Source organism: Haplochromis burtoni, unplaced genomic scaffold (assembly GCF_018398535.1).
Source record: "Haplochromis burtoni strain Fernald_Lab_line unplaced genomic scaffold, NCSU_Asbu1 Contig_64, whole genome shotgun sequence".
Lineage (NCBI taxonomy): Eukaryota > Metazoa > Chordata > Actinopteri > Cichliformes > Cichlidae > Haplochromis > Haplochromis burtoni.
The window spans coordinates 898,391-913,533 of record NW_024582425.1 but is presented as its reverse complement, the minus strand read 5'-3'; the positions used below and the strand labels follow the sequence as shown (position 1 = coordinate 913,533).

Genomic DNA, 15,143 nt, shown 5'->3' with positions numbered 1-15,143 from the left:
ACTGTCAGGTCAATATACATCTGAATCTTGGAGGAATGTTTCCACACATTGTTGAACCTGTGCCACAAAGAATTAAGGCAGTTCTGATGACAAAACAGGGTGGAAATCTGCATTAGCGAGGGTGTACTCAGTCAGATGCACTGCCTGAAACAGGAAAACATAATGCAGGGTGATGTGTTGTTTGAGGGAAAGAGTATTCCAGAAGATATTCTCTTATTGGGTGTTTTGATGAAGGTGATGGACAACATGGTTGGTTACACTGGTCGCTTAAGCAACCCTACACATTTACTTAGGTTTAGATGATTCACATAATCATCATAATCCTTGAACCACCTGGTGTCCAATGCATGTGCAAACATACTAGTTTGATTTCTTGTATGTTTGTTTATATGTTTGCCAGCATACAAGAAATCCAAAGACAAAGAATACAGCCAGAAACGGCTTTTCCTGCACAAGAAGACTTATTTATCCAAGATAGGCTAAGACTTTGTTAATATGGGCTTAGGGGTGGGTTCATCTTACTGGCAAAATCCTGATAATAAGTGTGAGTGAGATGACTCAGAGACTCAGTCGTAAAAATGACTCTCCTCAGAGTGCTTTTTAAAAATGCCTGGCAGCTGGAGCCCTGATGCTACTCTTCACACCATGCTTAACTTGGACAAATTTGATTACAGAAACTTATGGAACGTCTACATGACTGTGGGCTGTTTAATAAACTATAAATATAAATGCATTAAAAATGGAGTGGGTGTGCAAACAATAAATGGCAACAATATACTAGCGATGCATCCAGTATGCTCAAACTCAAGAAGAAGCAGAACAAATGAAATTGGAAATAAAGGTAATAATACCATTCAAAGAAGAAGAAAACGGCGACAATGTGACAGCAGAGGGGGGAGAAGCGGGAGATGATACACCCTTATTCAGTATACAGAAAAATATTGGTAAAAGCTTATTTATTTTAGAAATATGAAATCAATGGTAGGCAGAAGGTAATTTTAGTTATTTTATTGAAAAGTCTTATCAATTATGGAATGACAACATTTTTCTTTTTAAGAGAGACAGACTTTTTAAGAGAGTCTAGAGATTAAATATAAAATGAAGTAGTTTGCTGTGTGTAGAAAACCTTCGTGAAACAGGAACTTCCCATTTCCTGCCGCAGATTTGCATTTGGGGGTGTTGTGTATTTACTCCAGCCCAGCAGGTGGCAGTAACACGCTGGTTGTCAACATCCAAAGCCAAGTAGAACAACGAGACAGCAGCAGCAGCACTGAGCATACTTTGCTGGAAGGTTAGTAGCCAAATTTACTTTGGTTAATTATTATCTTGTCAATTATTATAGTTATAATATTAAAGACAGAGTGTGCGTGTCTTGTGTGAAAATGTTCGGTGTAAACACAGCTTCCTTCTCTCAGTTTTTACTATGAAAGCTGGAAATCTCAAGCTAGCAAGCAACGACTTCATGCCACCAAGCAAACAGTTACACAACCGTCCTTTCGTATAGGTCGGTGTACCTTTGTAAAAGGGACAATGGGAGAGCTGTGAGGTCTTTATTAAGATGCCTGGGTAATGCAGTCTGTAAAAATTAAATGCGCATGTGTCATTTTAATCCATGAATGACTGACTGCATGAAGTCGGTTTTGGCGCTGAAGCTGCTCTCACGGCATCACAGTGGCTAAATAAGAGCCTCCTCACCAAGCTAACAGATATTTTCCTGTTATATGGTGAATCAAACGCATCCTAACCCAGGCATGATAATGACACAATACCCCAATTCTTTTTCAGAGATAATTTGTGCCTCAACAGAAGAAGATATTTGTTTATTGCTTTTATCCTGTAAATGGACATCGACTAAAACTGCTTTTTCACCCCAGCTGAAGCCCTGAACATGTCTTTACTTGATTCTCCAGATGTTGTCCTGAACACAAGTATGTCACATTACCTTACATGTCACGTGTTTTTATGCCTTCCTAGTTGGTCAACTGCTACAGCTTGATGCTTCCCAGCGTCCTCCGCTGTGCTCGGCCCGTATCCTCCCATCCTGCTTTAACCCGTCCCTTTGCCCACTTCAGACCACACATGGACCCAGACCCCAGCCGGCCCGTTCAAAGAGCTATCACAACCAAACTGACCGACGCGCTGAAGCCAGACCACTTAGAAGTCCAAAATGAAAGCCACATGCATGCTGTGCCCCCCGGTTCGGAATCCCATTTCCGTGTCCTTGTTGTCAGCTCCAAATTTGAGGGCCTGCCGCTGATTCAGCGTCACCGTCTGGTTAACGAAGCTTTGAAGGAGGAGTTAAGTAGCTGTGTTCATGCACTGGCGATCCAAGCAAAGACTCCTGAGCAGTGGCAAAGTAACCCTACTGTGGCTAAGAGTCCGCCCTGCATGGGAGGTTCGAAAGGTGATCACACAGTGGAGGAGAAGTTAAAGGCTGGGCGAGAATGAAGTGTTGGACTGTGAAGTAGTTTCACTTGTGCTGAGGGACTGAAATGTGAAGACTACAGGAAAATACTTGACAAGTATAAAGAGCAGCATTTCCTCTTTTATTTGAAGATCATTTTGTTGTGGTCTTATTTCTAAATCTTTTCTTTAATTCATTAATAATGCAAAATTTGGTTTGAATGGTTCTGTTGTTATAAAACTGCATATAAATTATATGATTTTAGATGGTCACAGGTGTTTTTATCATCCAGGTGCTGCATGAATACAATACAGGGATGCACTCTTCTTCTTTAAGCTACTGTATGGTTTTATTTTTGTTTGATTTGTGCTCATAGCATTTAGTGATTTTCCTGAAATCTAAATTTTAGGAAAGCCCCTATTTGCCTGTATACTTGCATTTACTTAGTCACCTCTTAGAATAAAGCAATGCTTGCATTGCTGTGAGTGGCAATAAAAAGTGATATTACAGTTCCATTTGTGAGACTTGATAATTACAAGTTTGAATGAAGTTATTCGAGTAGGTGGAATATTTATTAACATCTTAATGTTGTACTGCATGTGAAATTACCCCTGAGTATTGGGGATAATACGTGAGTGCAGTTTAGTGTTTCTTACTATTAAGTCTGAAGAAACAGGTCTTCTGTGTTTGCTCAACCATTAAGTTACAGTTTTCCACAGTGGTATACTACAAAGTGGGTACAAAAAGGCAGATTTTCTTTGTGTTGGAAGGCTCAACATCTGAAACCCCAGTAAGAGATGGGGTGAAGTCAGGGTTGTTTGTGCACCTTCAAGCAAACGGTAGATATATCAGGTGCTTCTTAGCAGCAGTTCTGGCAGGATGAACTGTGAAGTGTTTGGGGCTTTACTCTCTGCTCAGATTCAGCAAAATGCTGCAAAACCAGTTGGATAGAGCTTCACCGTGTAACTATATAATGAAGCGAACTGCAAAAGCAAACCAAGAATTACTTAAAGCAAAGATGGGATCTCTGCCCACCAGAACATGTTTTCAGTTATTAAATGCAAAACTGAATGCAGGAAGGTTGTTCGTCCAAGTGTTAAATGCAACCAAGTGTTTCAAACATATGTTCATTTTAGCCTCTGAAAATGGGGCCTGTGTGTAAAACTGTCTGCAATTCTAAAGTAGTTAGTTCAATACTTTTGTTAAAGCTCTTTAATTAAACCTGAAAGTCTGCAGTTCAGTTACAGAAGAAAAAAAGTTATTGTCTAAATGCTGTGGACATAAAACGAACTCATGAGATGCTGCTGGTGTTCAGGGAGATGACGGCAGTGTTGCAGTTTCAACACTAGATGGCAGTATGTGTGAACAAATCGGATTATTTGAATGGCTAAATCAAAAAACAAAACAAAAACGTTGACCTAGTGTTGGATATCAGTTATTGTGCTGCTTTTTAATTTTCTCCTTATGATTATGCATGTAGTGATATTAAAAACACAAACTGGTATAATGCTCAAATCCCAGGACTAAGCTAAGAGAAGCTTATCAACAAAATACACTTTAAGACAAAAATGTGTTTGTGTATTTAAATAGAAGTATTTTATTGCTAATTTGTAAATTAGATGTATTTTGAATTATAATTCATGTATTTTTGTTCTCAGAGTTTCACATTGAACTTTTACACAAAAAGTACAAAATGGATTTTCTGCTTGTTCTCAGGATGATGCATACTTTACAGTCAGTTTGCGTGCGCTGTATGTGGGTGGGCGTCTATTTTTGAGTCGTGTCACTGTAAAGGTCTTCCTGTCCTGTCCTCAACCCTGATGATGGCCAAAAATCACCTCTCACGCCTGCGAAGGAGATAAGACAAGAAAAATAACTGGAGGGAGTCTGACTCAACATAAGGTTTCATTCAACTGAAAGATTCATTTGAGTTTTGTTCAGATTACGTGTAGGACAAAAGCAGCAATGCCAAGCGGATATCACAGCGCTAAAGCAAGCGTTAAACGCTGTGCTGCAAAACTGTTCAAAGTTATTGTTAGCTCAAGACAAGTTGCTGAACTCAGGCCTTTGGTGGAATGTGATGTCACCTCAAGGTAATGCGTGTCATCTTCTACAATCATCCCCTGCCTGGAATTGACAGCCTGTCAGGCCGCACAAAAGGCTTCGGTGAGGAAGGTGAACAACTGGTGTCACTGGTTTGGAAAAAGGAAAAACAGAAACAACCACTTTATGACCCCTGCTCGCCCATTAGAGTCAGACCTAAGGGTGCAAGAAATGAAGCTGGGGCTGTGAGAGAAAGCCGTACGTTGGGCTGCACGGCCCCGGGACCTGCAGACTGTCTCTGCTGATGTGATTTATTGGTCACAATTCCAGGTGCTGTTATGGATGGAGAGGGAAAAGACATCAAGGATGATGAGGTGGAGTGCAGGGACTTGTTTTGCACTTAAAAGGTTGGACTGTTTTACATGCGCTTCTAGTACATCACCTATTCAGCCGTGGCAGTTATACGGGAAAATAATAGGGTTGCTCGGTCACTGTTTTGGCCAGAGGTGCAGTTCTAAGTGTATCCAGAGATCAGTAATTTAGCTTTCACTGAAATGGCTGTTCATTAAATAATTGGGTCAACTAGCTCAGCTAGGAAAATAAAATTTAAGAGTTGCCTGTAGCAGTACAATTAACGTCCAGTCAGATGGAGACTCCACTCGTGGTTGTTTGGAAGGTGACAGTTCAGTGAGAGTGAGCGTTCATTACTTCAGTTTAAAAAGTTTTTTCTTTTTACATGTTCTTATTTTTGTTTGTTTTTTCTTTCTTACCGAATTTAATCTTTACAGTCAGCTTGGCACATTTGGTCTAAAGACTTATTAGGATAGTCTAGTATTTTTCCCACATTTTTAAAAATGCTGAAGTAGAGACATCAAAAGAAAGAGACATGTAACTCAAAGAATCCTGTAACTTCCAACTGAGAAATGTCTTTTGTTCTTTTGAGCCAAATAACACAATTAAAACAGTTTTTATTTTTAGCCAGTTATTCCACAGCTGTTCTTTTTATGTCCTTTTCGCCTTTAAAATTAAAGTTAATTATTAAATGCTTCAAAATAAGTAATAAGAGATGTTTCAAGGTGGCTGCTGAGTGGCTAGAGTTTATGAAAGGGCTTGATTGATGTTTGGATGTGCCAAGTTAATGTAAAGACGTACTTTTATGAGCAGTGTTTTATTCTATTAGTTATAAACGCCAGTTAAACACCAACTTCGCTAAATATATGCAAGGTGTATTTTATGTATTAATTTCTGCAGGTACTCGTCTATCAGAAATTCACTGTAAAGCTATGGTTTTTATGATGTAACTGACTATAGTTTACCATAAGGAATTTCTGTTATTGTTGAAAATGGGGTTCATTCTTCCCTTGTATCAGCTCATTCTCACACAGAACTACTGTTCGGTAGATGTATACCATGCCTCTTCCATCATCTGCAGACTCCAGCAGTGATGGATCTGTCTCCGGTCTCAGATCTGGCCTGCATGGCCTGGGGGGTGCACCAGGTCAGTGGGAACCCACCTTGGCAGTTCTGTTTCTGCGTCAGAGGCCTGGGACAGATGGTGCCAGCCTGGGCTGGGACCCCGGGCAGGGCAGGGTTCCCGCGATGAACAGTCCCTGATTTACGCTGCGGCTCCGGACCGAGGGCCGGAGTGCAGGGGGCTCCCTTTGCGCAGCTGACCCTGGCTGGCCGCAGGGTCATCCATCGGTAGGGACAGAGAGGGGGGAGGTGGGGTGGGTACGACAAATGGGTGTCTGAGAAAGGGTGGTTTGTCTGTCTCGAGGGACTGGCGTCTTCTTTTGGCCCCCTGGGCAGCTGCAGGATCTGTGCAGCATGTGTGGAGGAAGAGTCGCCTGTTAAACACATTTCATTTAAACCCCTCTAAGAACAACACTCATTACATTTACTGCCTTTAATGCCAAACCTGGTGTACTGCACAGTACCAATAGCTCAACAAAAGCACCCAGTTTGGTCCTTTAGTCTTTGGTGTTAATTGGAACAATTCTATATCACAGACTCAATATTAGCAAAAAGGTCTCAAAATGATCAGTCCTACTTACAATTTAATAATTACCGAATTACTTTTATGAGCTCCCACGCTCCTCTGCTGGTGATTAATCTTTAGCTTGTTTCATGTTGTAAAAAAGAAAAAAAAGAGTTGAACTAAAGGTGATGGTAATAGGCTATTAAGGCTTTTTAATTGGAAAGCCCCCACCCTCACCAACTCTCTCTCACACCACACCGCTGACTAATGAAATCAGTGAATAGCTGCCTTGAAAGGAAAGGACAAAAGCAGAGATAGGGAGAAGACAATATCCTTGTGTGGGAGAATTAGTTACACTCGGTAGTCTAAGTATTCAAAGCGCAGAAAAAAAAAGATTTGGGGGGTGGAGGAGGATTAAGAGAAAAGTCTACACAGGTGGGTTGCTGGGAGGGAGGAGGGGTCACATGACAGCACATTACCTCGTTTGATAAACAACAGCCGGGGCCCACAGGAAGGAGGAAGGGAGTTATTTTATAGGCGGAATTAACTGCTTCACCACATCAGGTATTCATTATGGTAAATCTCCCAGGTGTGCTGTACATGCAAGTAAAAGCAAACAACTTAGGAGATTGGACTAGATGCAAAACAACTTGTGCTGATAGGTACAAGGTTTGCTGAACGAACTGCTTCCTAATCACAGCTGAAGTGTTAAATGTGATTTCGAGAAACAACCCGCTCCCCCCCCCCCCCCATCCTTTTATTGTACAAGCACTCACTGCCATTTGTGCACCTTCATTATTGCCAAATGTTTAAGACTGTGCCAAAAGTTACATGTAATTTACTAGATGAATGAGATAAAGTCATGAAAGCGCTCATGTACATAAGCAAAACCACATTTTATGTTACAATAGAGAGAAGTGTTACTAGTTGGCTACAGATGGCGATTATTTATATTAGATAACTAAAAATATTAGTTATCTAATATAAATAAGTATAAAATAATCCAATCAAAAAAGAATAAATAACTGAAAGTAACAGATGAAATTTAATTTCCTGAAGAAAATTTTCAGTGTAAAATAATCTTTAGTGTCTCAGGAAATAGGTTGGTGATTGTAACTCTTAAACTTAATAATGAGAAGAAATTAAACTTTTATTTATATTTTAGAACGTCACCTCATAGATGCTCATTCCACTTTCATGAGTTAAAAGTCCCAGTTTTCAATGATTTTCCATAATTGCTATTTAATCACAGACTGTATATAAGAGATGCATGTAGCAATTGTGACATTACCCATGGATTAACAATGTCCTGTCTTGCATTTGAGAGCTGAGCGGTTTTCCGTTGCTTTGCTGGTGGCTTGGAAACTACAGATGTGAATCTGACTGAGAAACTGAGCACACTGCACACTCTTCACTTCACAAGATAACCCACCACAAATTAAAGCCTGTTTAATACTCTTTTTTACTTTAATGGGAGCAGTAATGTACAAAATAAACATTATGTGGTCTATTCAGTACGACCTCAAAATAATGATTGAGACCATAAACTCATCAGAAAAATGTTTACTGAAGTCATAGAAGGAGGGATGTACTACCAACAAAGTTCAACAAAGCAGACTCTCATTTTGTCTACCGTGGTTGACAAAACCTAAAACCCAAGTCACAAGTTTCATGTTGGTGGTTATTGACTTTGTCTTCGAACCCAGGCTTTCTATTTCAGGCTGTGTGCGCGTTCACATAAAAAGGGGCGTGTGTGAGTTTTGCCTACTCTGATCAGTGACATTACCTGCAATTATGATGAAATATATGAAGACCACAGAGAATGTAACAATAAAATGCAACACTGTTGCAAATATGAGAAGAGATCAACGCAGCAGAAAATTACTAATCTGGTGTTTCAGCGCACAGAACGGTAAAAAACCTCCAAACACTTTAATTGCAGTTGACTATTTTAACATTGAGTGTGCTCTAAGTGGTGACAGCTGCTCGTTACAACTCTGAAACATTAAACTGGTTACATTTAAATATTAAAGGTTATTGTTTCACAACCTAATAAGGGAAACATGGAAATTGCTTTGTAACTTTACATTTATTTAAAAAAGGAAATCAATAAAAAACACTTAATTTGTGACATTTGTGAGGTATGGCTCAACTTGAACATATAAAACATTTTCCCCCAGCGGGAGGTTGTATATGTACATATTGGAAAAAAAAATGAAGTCATGGTTGACCCGGCTGATTTTAAACCAAAACTGAACATAATCTGCTCCTGTTTAATAAAAAAAAGTTACCATGGAGACTAACTTGTCTCACAAACCCATTAATGTTGCTAACTGAGAAGAATGTAGGTTTAAAGCGCCGTAAGATTAAATAACATTTATATAAAGTCTTTGGTTGAACTAATTTCAAAAATCACGCTTTTCCATGAATTAAAAGGTTCATCTCCAAAAGTTGAATCCGTTCATCTGGACGTAGCGTTTTGTGGGAGAAATGTTTCGTCACTCATCCAGGTGACTTCTTCAGTCTCAGCTGACTGCAGGTTTCCCCAATCTTATAAACAGTGGGCTGGTTTCAGTCATTATGCAAATGTACTGTTTATAAGATTGAAACCTGCAGTCAGCTGAGACTGAAGAAGTCACTTGGATGAGTGACGAAACATTTCTCCCACAAAACGCTACGTCCAGATGAACGGATTCAACTTTTGGAGATTTACTTTCCTGGATGATTGAGAATGCATTAAAAGGTTCATCATTCATCTGGGCTTGACTAACAAAATGTGTGACAAATCAGCTGACAGCTATGGTGAAGAGAAAAGCGAGAGAAGAAGAGAAAGAAAGTAACATCTGTATCTTCACTGACGTGTGACACCCTTTTTCCTTACTTTGTTTTTAGTTCCCAGTGTAGAGCTCAGTCAATCACATGATCACAGCAGTAAGTCACGGGAGTTTTTCCTGGGGGTGTTAAAGCATGGGGCTGGTTAGGCTAGTTTTTGGGCCAGAGTGCACAGGCCAATGCCTTAGCCCTAAGCCCTGTGCACTCAGTAACTAACACGCATGCAGCTCCCCTCCCCTCCAGGGCACTAACCAGAGGAGTGTGCATGTCAAGACAGATGGGTCACAGATAAGACTCTTTCAAGGCCTTCTCTTGCGACTCACTCATTACCCTCTCCCAGCTCTCCCTCAACCTTTTTGCTCGACATCTGTGATCTTCCTACTCCTGCTCACAGACTTCAAACCTGTGTCTCATTCCTGTTGCACCCCACTTGCTGTCAATCACATCATTCTCAGTGCAAGTCATGACCCAGTTTGCACACTTGGGCTAGCTGCTCCTTGCCTTAAGTGGCGTTCTCCTCATAAACTTATTTTGACCTCTCTTTATCAGCTTTCATTCAGCATTTTAAAGAGTGCTCCTTAATGCTGAGCTGAACATGCTCTGTGTTCCCTCTTCACTCAGCCTCTCCGGGGTTCCCAGGTATTCATGACTGAACCCTGACACAAGACTTTCTTTGCCTCTATTTTCCACCCCATTTTTTAGCACTATGTCTCAAGGAGGGTTGCATTCACTTAACCCCCTGGAGTACTCTACACTCTATATGATCATGTTTATATCTCATGCACAGCCTGAAGCTATTATCATATCACCATATTATATTATCACCTCTCCCTTTGGGTATTACTTGGTGCTTATGTTTTTAGTCAAGAGGTTGTAAGTTATTCAAACACCAGTGTTTAGAATATTTTGTGGGATTTGAGTGACAGCCGCTGTGTAAGAACGTTCAGCAGACTCATGATATTCACACAGCTGCTTTTATATTTGCTGCAGAAAGACACATAAACCTGTGCTCATAAAGCTCCACTCTAATAAGTTTATCATCATAAAATCAGAGTGAGAGTTAACAGACACTGGTCACATTTATGGCTCAGCTCCAAATATCATAAACGGAACTGATCAGCATCGAGTTTTCTCTTGTGGTCAGTGGTGTCACTCTGCACCTGCTGCACATTAGTTTTTGATGATGGACGTATGCATTAGCAGTGTTAGGAGTATGTAGGGATATCTGTTGGACAGTCAGTCTAATGCTTTGGTTGAAAATATCTGTAAGTACTGACTGGGTGGTTGGCACAGTGGTAGCTGTGTAGTTTTCCTCCACAATCCAAAGACATGGACGTTAGCTTAGTTCAGAGGTGGGCAATTCCAGGCCCCGAGGGCCAGTGTCCTGCAGGTTTTAGATCGCACCCTGGGTCAACACACCTGAATCACATGATTAGTTCGTTACCAGGCCTCTGGAGAACTTCAGGACATGTTGAGGAGCTAATTTAGCCATTTAAATCAGCTGTGATGGTTTAAGGACACATCTAAAACCTGCAGGGACACCGGCCCTCGAGGCCTGGAGTTGCCCACCCCTGGCTTAGTTGGTCACTGTAAATTAATTCAATGTGATTCAATTGTATTTATAAAATGCCAAATCAAAGCAGCGGTCACCTCAAGGCACTTTATATACAGAGAAGCCCCAACAGTCCGATTAGATTTGATTCTGGATTTAACTGTGAGAACATGAAGAGAAACCAATATGAGAGAAATATGCGGATTACTGGCACGGAAGTTGCCTCGAATGCTTGTCTGTCTCTGTGTTGTTTGCCTGTGATGGGTTGGTGACCTGTCCATTATCAGCTGTGTTAGAGACCCTGGCCTTGTGACCCTTGTTGGATAAGTTTTAGAACAATAGATAACTGACTCTTGGATGCCACAACAGAGTGCTACAGAGGTAGTGCAACCTATGTTAACATCACTCTGGTTCACTTAACAAAAAGCTAGTTTTCTCACATAATTAGCTCTTTTTGAGCGTGCCAGGTAAAAGTCTGAGTGGACAGCGAAAGAAGAAACCCATTTGCTGAAATCCAATCTCGGCTCCATCAGCTACAGTCTGAGTAAGATTCATAAATAATAGCCAGCAGGCGGAGCAGGACGTCTTAAACCTGATATCCACAATTTGGATATCCCAGATAAACCAGCAGGTGCTTATTCTTGTTTTGGCAAGTACTATCATGATTAAATGTTCATTTTTACAGGGGTTCTCACTCTGGCCTTGGGAGGGGGACACATGCACACGCAATGCAGACTTTATCATTAGACAGACAGAGTTGTGTATCAGAGCAAGAGTTTTGGACTCAACATTAACTGGAATCTTCACTGTATAAAATCATGTAATGTAAAATGACACACATTTGAGAACAGCCAAAGTAATTGTTAAGCAAATAGATAGTGGGTCTAATGTTTCCTGCCTGCCTTCTGCACACTCTACCCAGACAGCGCAGTTGTCAAGGCTCAGATCTAGACTCAGACACAAGACACTGAAATAAAAGTTTAACAGATTTATTGCAGGCATGGAGAATAAACAGGTATTGCAAGGCAGTAATTTTGGAGCAGATGGTCAACTGAAACACTCTCAGTTTATTTTTGGATGGTGTGGTAGTGGAGAGCAAGAATAGAGAATGGGGGAAGACATACAACTAAGGGCTCCAGGCCGGACTAAAACTGTTGCATTTCAGCCTAAGGAGATAGCTATCTGCTCAGTCCATGAGCTAAACTGGCACCCTGCTTTCAGATTCTTGTTCTCATGGCTTCACAGAGGTAAGCCAGGTTAGATCAAGGTAAGCAAACCCAGTCACATAGCCCATACGGACCATAGAAGTCAAACAACACCATCACAGTAGCAACAACGAGGCATTTCTTTAGACTTGAGTAGCAGGTAGGTTAATGACCAATTGTAGACAGGTGACTTGATTGCAAACAGTTTTCAGGTGTGTCAGTTGTGCAGGGAGTGCAGGGAAATCCTGTGTCTGAAAGGCAGCATAAACCCATAATGCATACTGACAGGAGAGAGAGGGAGAGAAAAAACAAAGTCGAAGGACAGAAACGGCAGGTTAGCATCAAGGACCAGAGGACCACAACAGGCATGGCAAAGTTTTTCCACTGGTGGGAATGCATCCTGAGCTTCTGCTGCATGTTCCCTAGACACTCGTTGTGATTGTAAATTATCCTGAAAAGTTTTTCAGAAGGAGTTGTGCAGTAAACAAACAAATAAAAAAAGGTATCTGCTTCACTCAGGTTGTCGGTTGTGGTCTAAAGTAAATTGCATTGGACACAACCCCCTAAATTTAATGCCACAGCATTGGAAATAGATTTCCAAAGCTGTTTCATCCTCTGACAATCTGTTTTGCAGAAGGATCTGTACAGATTAAGTGCAGCCTCAGAAAACCAGTGGTGTGCCTTTCACGCTTCCATTTTGATTCCAACTGAAAACAGCCAGCTGTTGTAATCTCCTAAAAACATGCAACACTTTTGTAGTTTTTCAATCACGTCTAAAAAGGATGCCCCCTCTATGGGGTATCTTTAACTTCTATAATATCCCATAAGCGATATTGTTAAGGCTGCAGCTCAGGTCAAAGGGGTCAGCCATATGCAAGGCCAGCAAGCACAGGGTTAATCTTGGCTCTTCCAGATGTACTCACCAACTCAAAGGACCTGCGAACGCTCTGGTCGGACTTCCACAGAACGTGATCTATTGTTCGTCTGTCAGCTGCTCCGTGATATATTCTATCCTACTCTCGTGGACAAAACATATCTGAGCGATTATACAAGTGAGGCCATTTGCCCTGCAACAACGGCAGCCCAGTGACTGTGGACACCAGGCAGCTTGACCTCAGGGTCTCGCGCTTCTTTGTTTCCTTTGACCTATGTTTCTTTTACCCCCCTCTGAACCTAAAACCTCTGTCCTTCCAGTTCTCTCCCCCCGCCTCTATTCCATGCCCTTTTCTCCCACAGACTCTTCACACACATACAAATAAAGAAATGGGGCCCCCTTCAGTTTATTTTATTAGCACTTTGAAACCCGGGCCTTTTACAGGGAAAGGACGGAAAAATAATAGGAAAGAGGTTTAATTAGGAGAGTTATTAGGGTTCAAATAAAACAACAGGGTCAGGGGGAAGTGTTGGGTCAAATAGGAGTGTGTGGGTGTTGATATGAGGACTTTGTCATCTTTGGGTTTGACCCCCATATCCACAGAAAAAGGAAGGGCAACACTGAAGACCTGAAGAGCGTCTTAAGATATGGGCACACTTTCTCTGAAGTGTTAGCAAGGCCACGGGCAATTCTTTTACGAATCCAAAGTGAGAATGTGAATGAAGGAGTTCAAGGTGTTGCACACTTTCTACTCTCTGAGGATTTACATTGTTCCTACAAAAGGATGGCTGCTCACCACATAAAGCAGTATGTACAGTTTCAGCTGTGTGTCTGTGTATACATATGTGTTTGTTCAGTACCAGGTGTGCCGTCCCCTTCCTTTGTGATCAGCCCATCTGTGGATTGTGACATGGAAACCCCTGCAATTTCCTTTACTCAACTCTTTACCGGCTTCCGACTCCCTGAGCGTACGATCCCCTTCTGTCCCCCTTCTCGCGTTCCCTCTCCTCCATTTCCCCTTCCCCTCTTCCTCTCCTCCCGAGTGGCCGCTCCCTTCGGCTTTCTCGCTGTTTACCAAACATACCAACGGCCTCCTCCTCCCTCTTCCCTTGCTCCTGCACATGCATGTCTTTGTTTGCGCTCATCTGAGTAGAAAATGCTTTCCAACTATTGGTGCGGCTGCAGTGTGAGACAGAAGGCCTTAAGTGGTGCTCGCCAGGGGGGAAATCGGGGGCTCTGGATGCTGCTGAGTGCTAAGACACTCCATCCACCTCCTCCAAGGGTGTGCAGGGGGTGAGGGAGGGTGAGAAAGGATGATGCAGAGGAGGGGAATCCCCAGAGCTTGGCACAAAGAGAGCCTGCACTGTGATCAGTGAAGTCTTAACACCATATCATCAGAGGCAGACAAAGAACATGATGAATATATTGCAAAACTTTGTTTGTTTTTCAAACCATGGCTTCTTGCCACTGTTTCACAGATGAAACAGTCTAAACATTTCTAAGGTAAGAAATGGATCTGTATGAGTTTTATATATGTATATATATATCTATATATACATATAGATATTGGTATATCAATCTTTATGCTTTTTGCCAGTAGTGGTGTGTTTTTAAAGGAAGCATTCTGTATCTAATTTTATGTGAGCTTTATAGCTTGTCCCCACATGTGAAATCATATGACAAATCCCTAGAGATTTGGATTAAAAAGGAAACAATGCATTTCCCAGAATTCTGTAAGCGGTACAATATTCGGCACAAAGGGATTAAACCTTTATCTCTAAACTTTTGCATCAGTCACAGTCAGATGTCGCTGCCAAAGAGCCCTGCAGATGGGATGATGAGCGTGCTGCTCGGTGAGATGTAGGTATTATAAGTGGCTTGCTCCAGGATGACCAAGTAGGTCAAGAGAATCAAGGCGGGAGTGAAGGGGCTCACAAAGCTGTGAGGGGAAGGTCAAGCGTGAAATCCCTCCCTCCTTGCCGCTGTGACCCCCCAGGGAGGATCTGTGGACAAGCAGTGAGGTTTGTGCGTTTGTAGCTGTACTGATGTGGCAGTAGTGCCAGTCAAGCAGAGTCCTGCAAAATCCATGTTACATAAGTTAAACTACCTGAAGGACCTATTTAGTGGTACAAAACAACCTTGACAAGGTTGTTTTTAATAAAGTCCTTTCCTTCTTTCACAGTTTAAAGTGCTTTGCTGTATCAGCGGCAGCTATTTTCAGGACATAGAACAAAGGAGTATCTCATGAGAAGGCT

General features: G+C 41.6%; 1 protein-coding gene across 1 annotated transcript; it reads left to right on the top strand.

The window, feature by feature from the left end:
* Positions 1 to 1,184: 1,184 nt before the first annotated feature.
* Positions 1,185 to 4,098, top strand: bola1 (bolA family member 1). Its single transcript, XM_005923682.3, has 2 exons — positions 1,185 to 1,291; positions 1,975 to 4,098. Exon 2 carries the CDS (start codon positions 1,996 to 1,998, stop codon positions 2,446 to 2,448), a length of 453 nt encoding a protein of 150 aa, XP_005923744.1. The 5' UTR covers positions 1,185 to 1,291; positions 1,975 to 1,995; the 3' UTR covers positions 2,449 to 4,098.
* The last annotated feature ends 11,045 nt before the right edge of the window (positions 4,099 to 15,143 follow it).

Excerpts from the sequence above, each read along its gene's own strand:
- bola1 (XM_005923682.3), top strand. The coding sequence starts at position 1,996 with ATGCTTCCCAGCGTCCTCCGCTGTGCTCGGCCCGTATCCTCCCATCCT.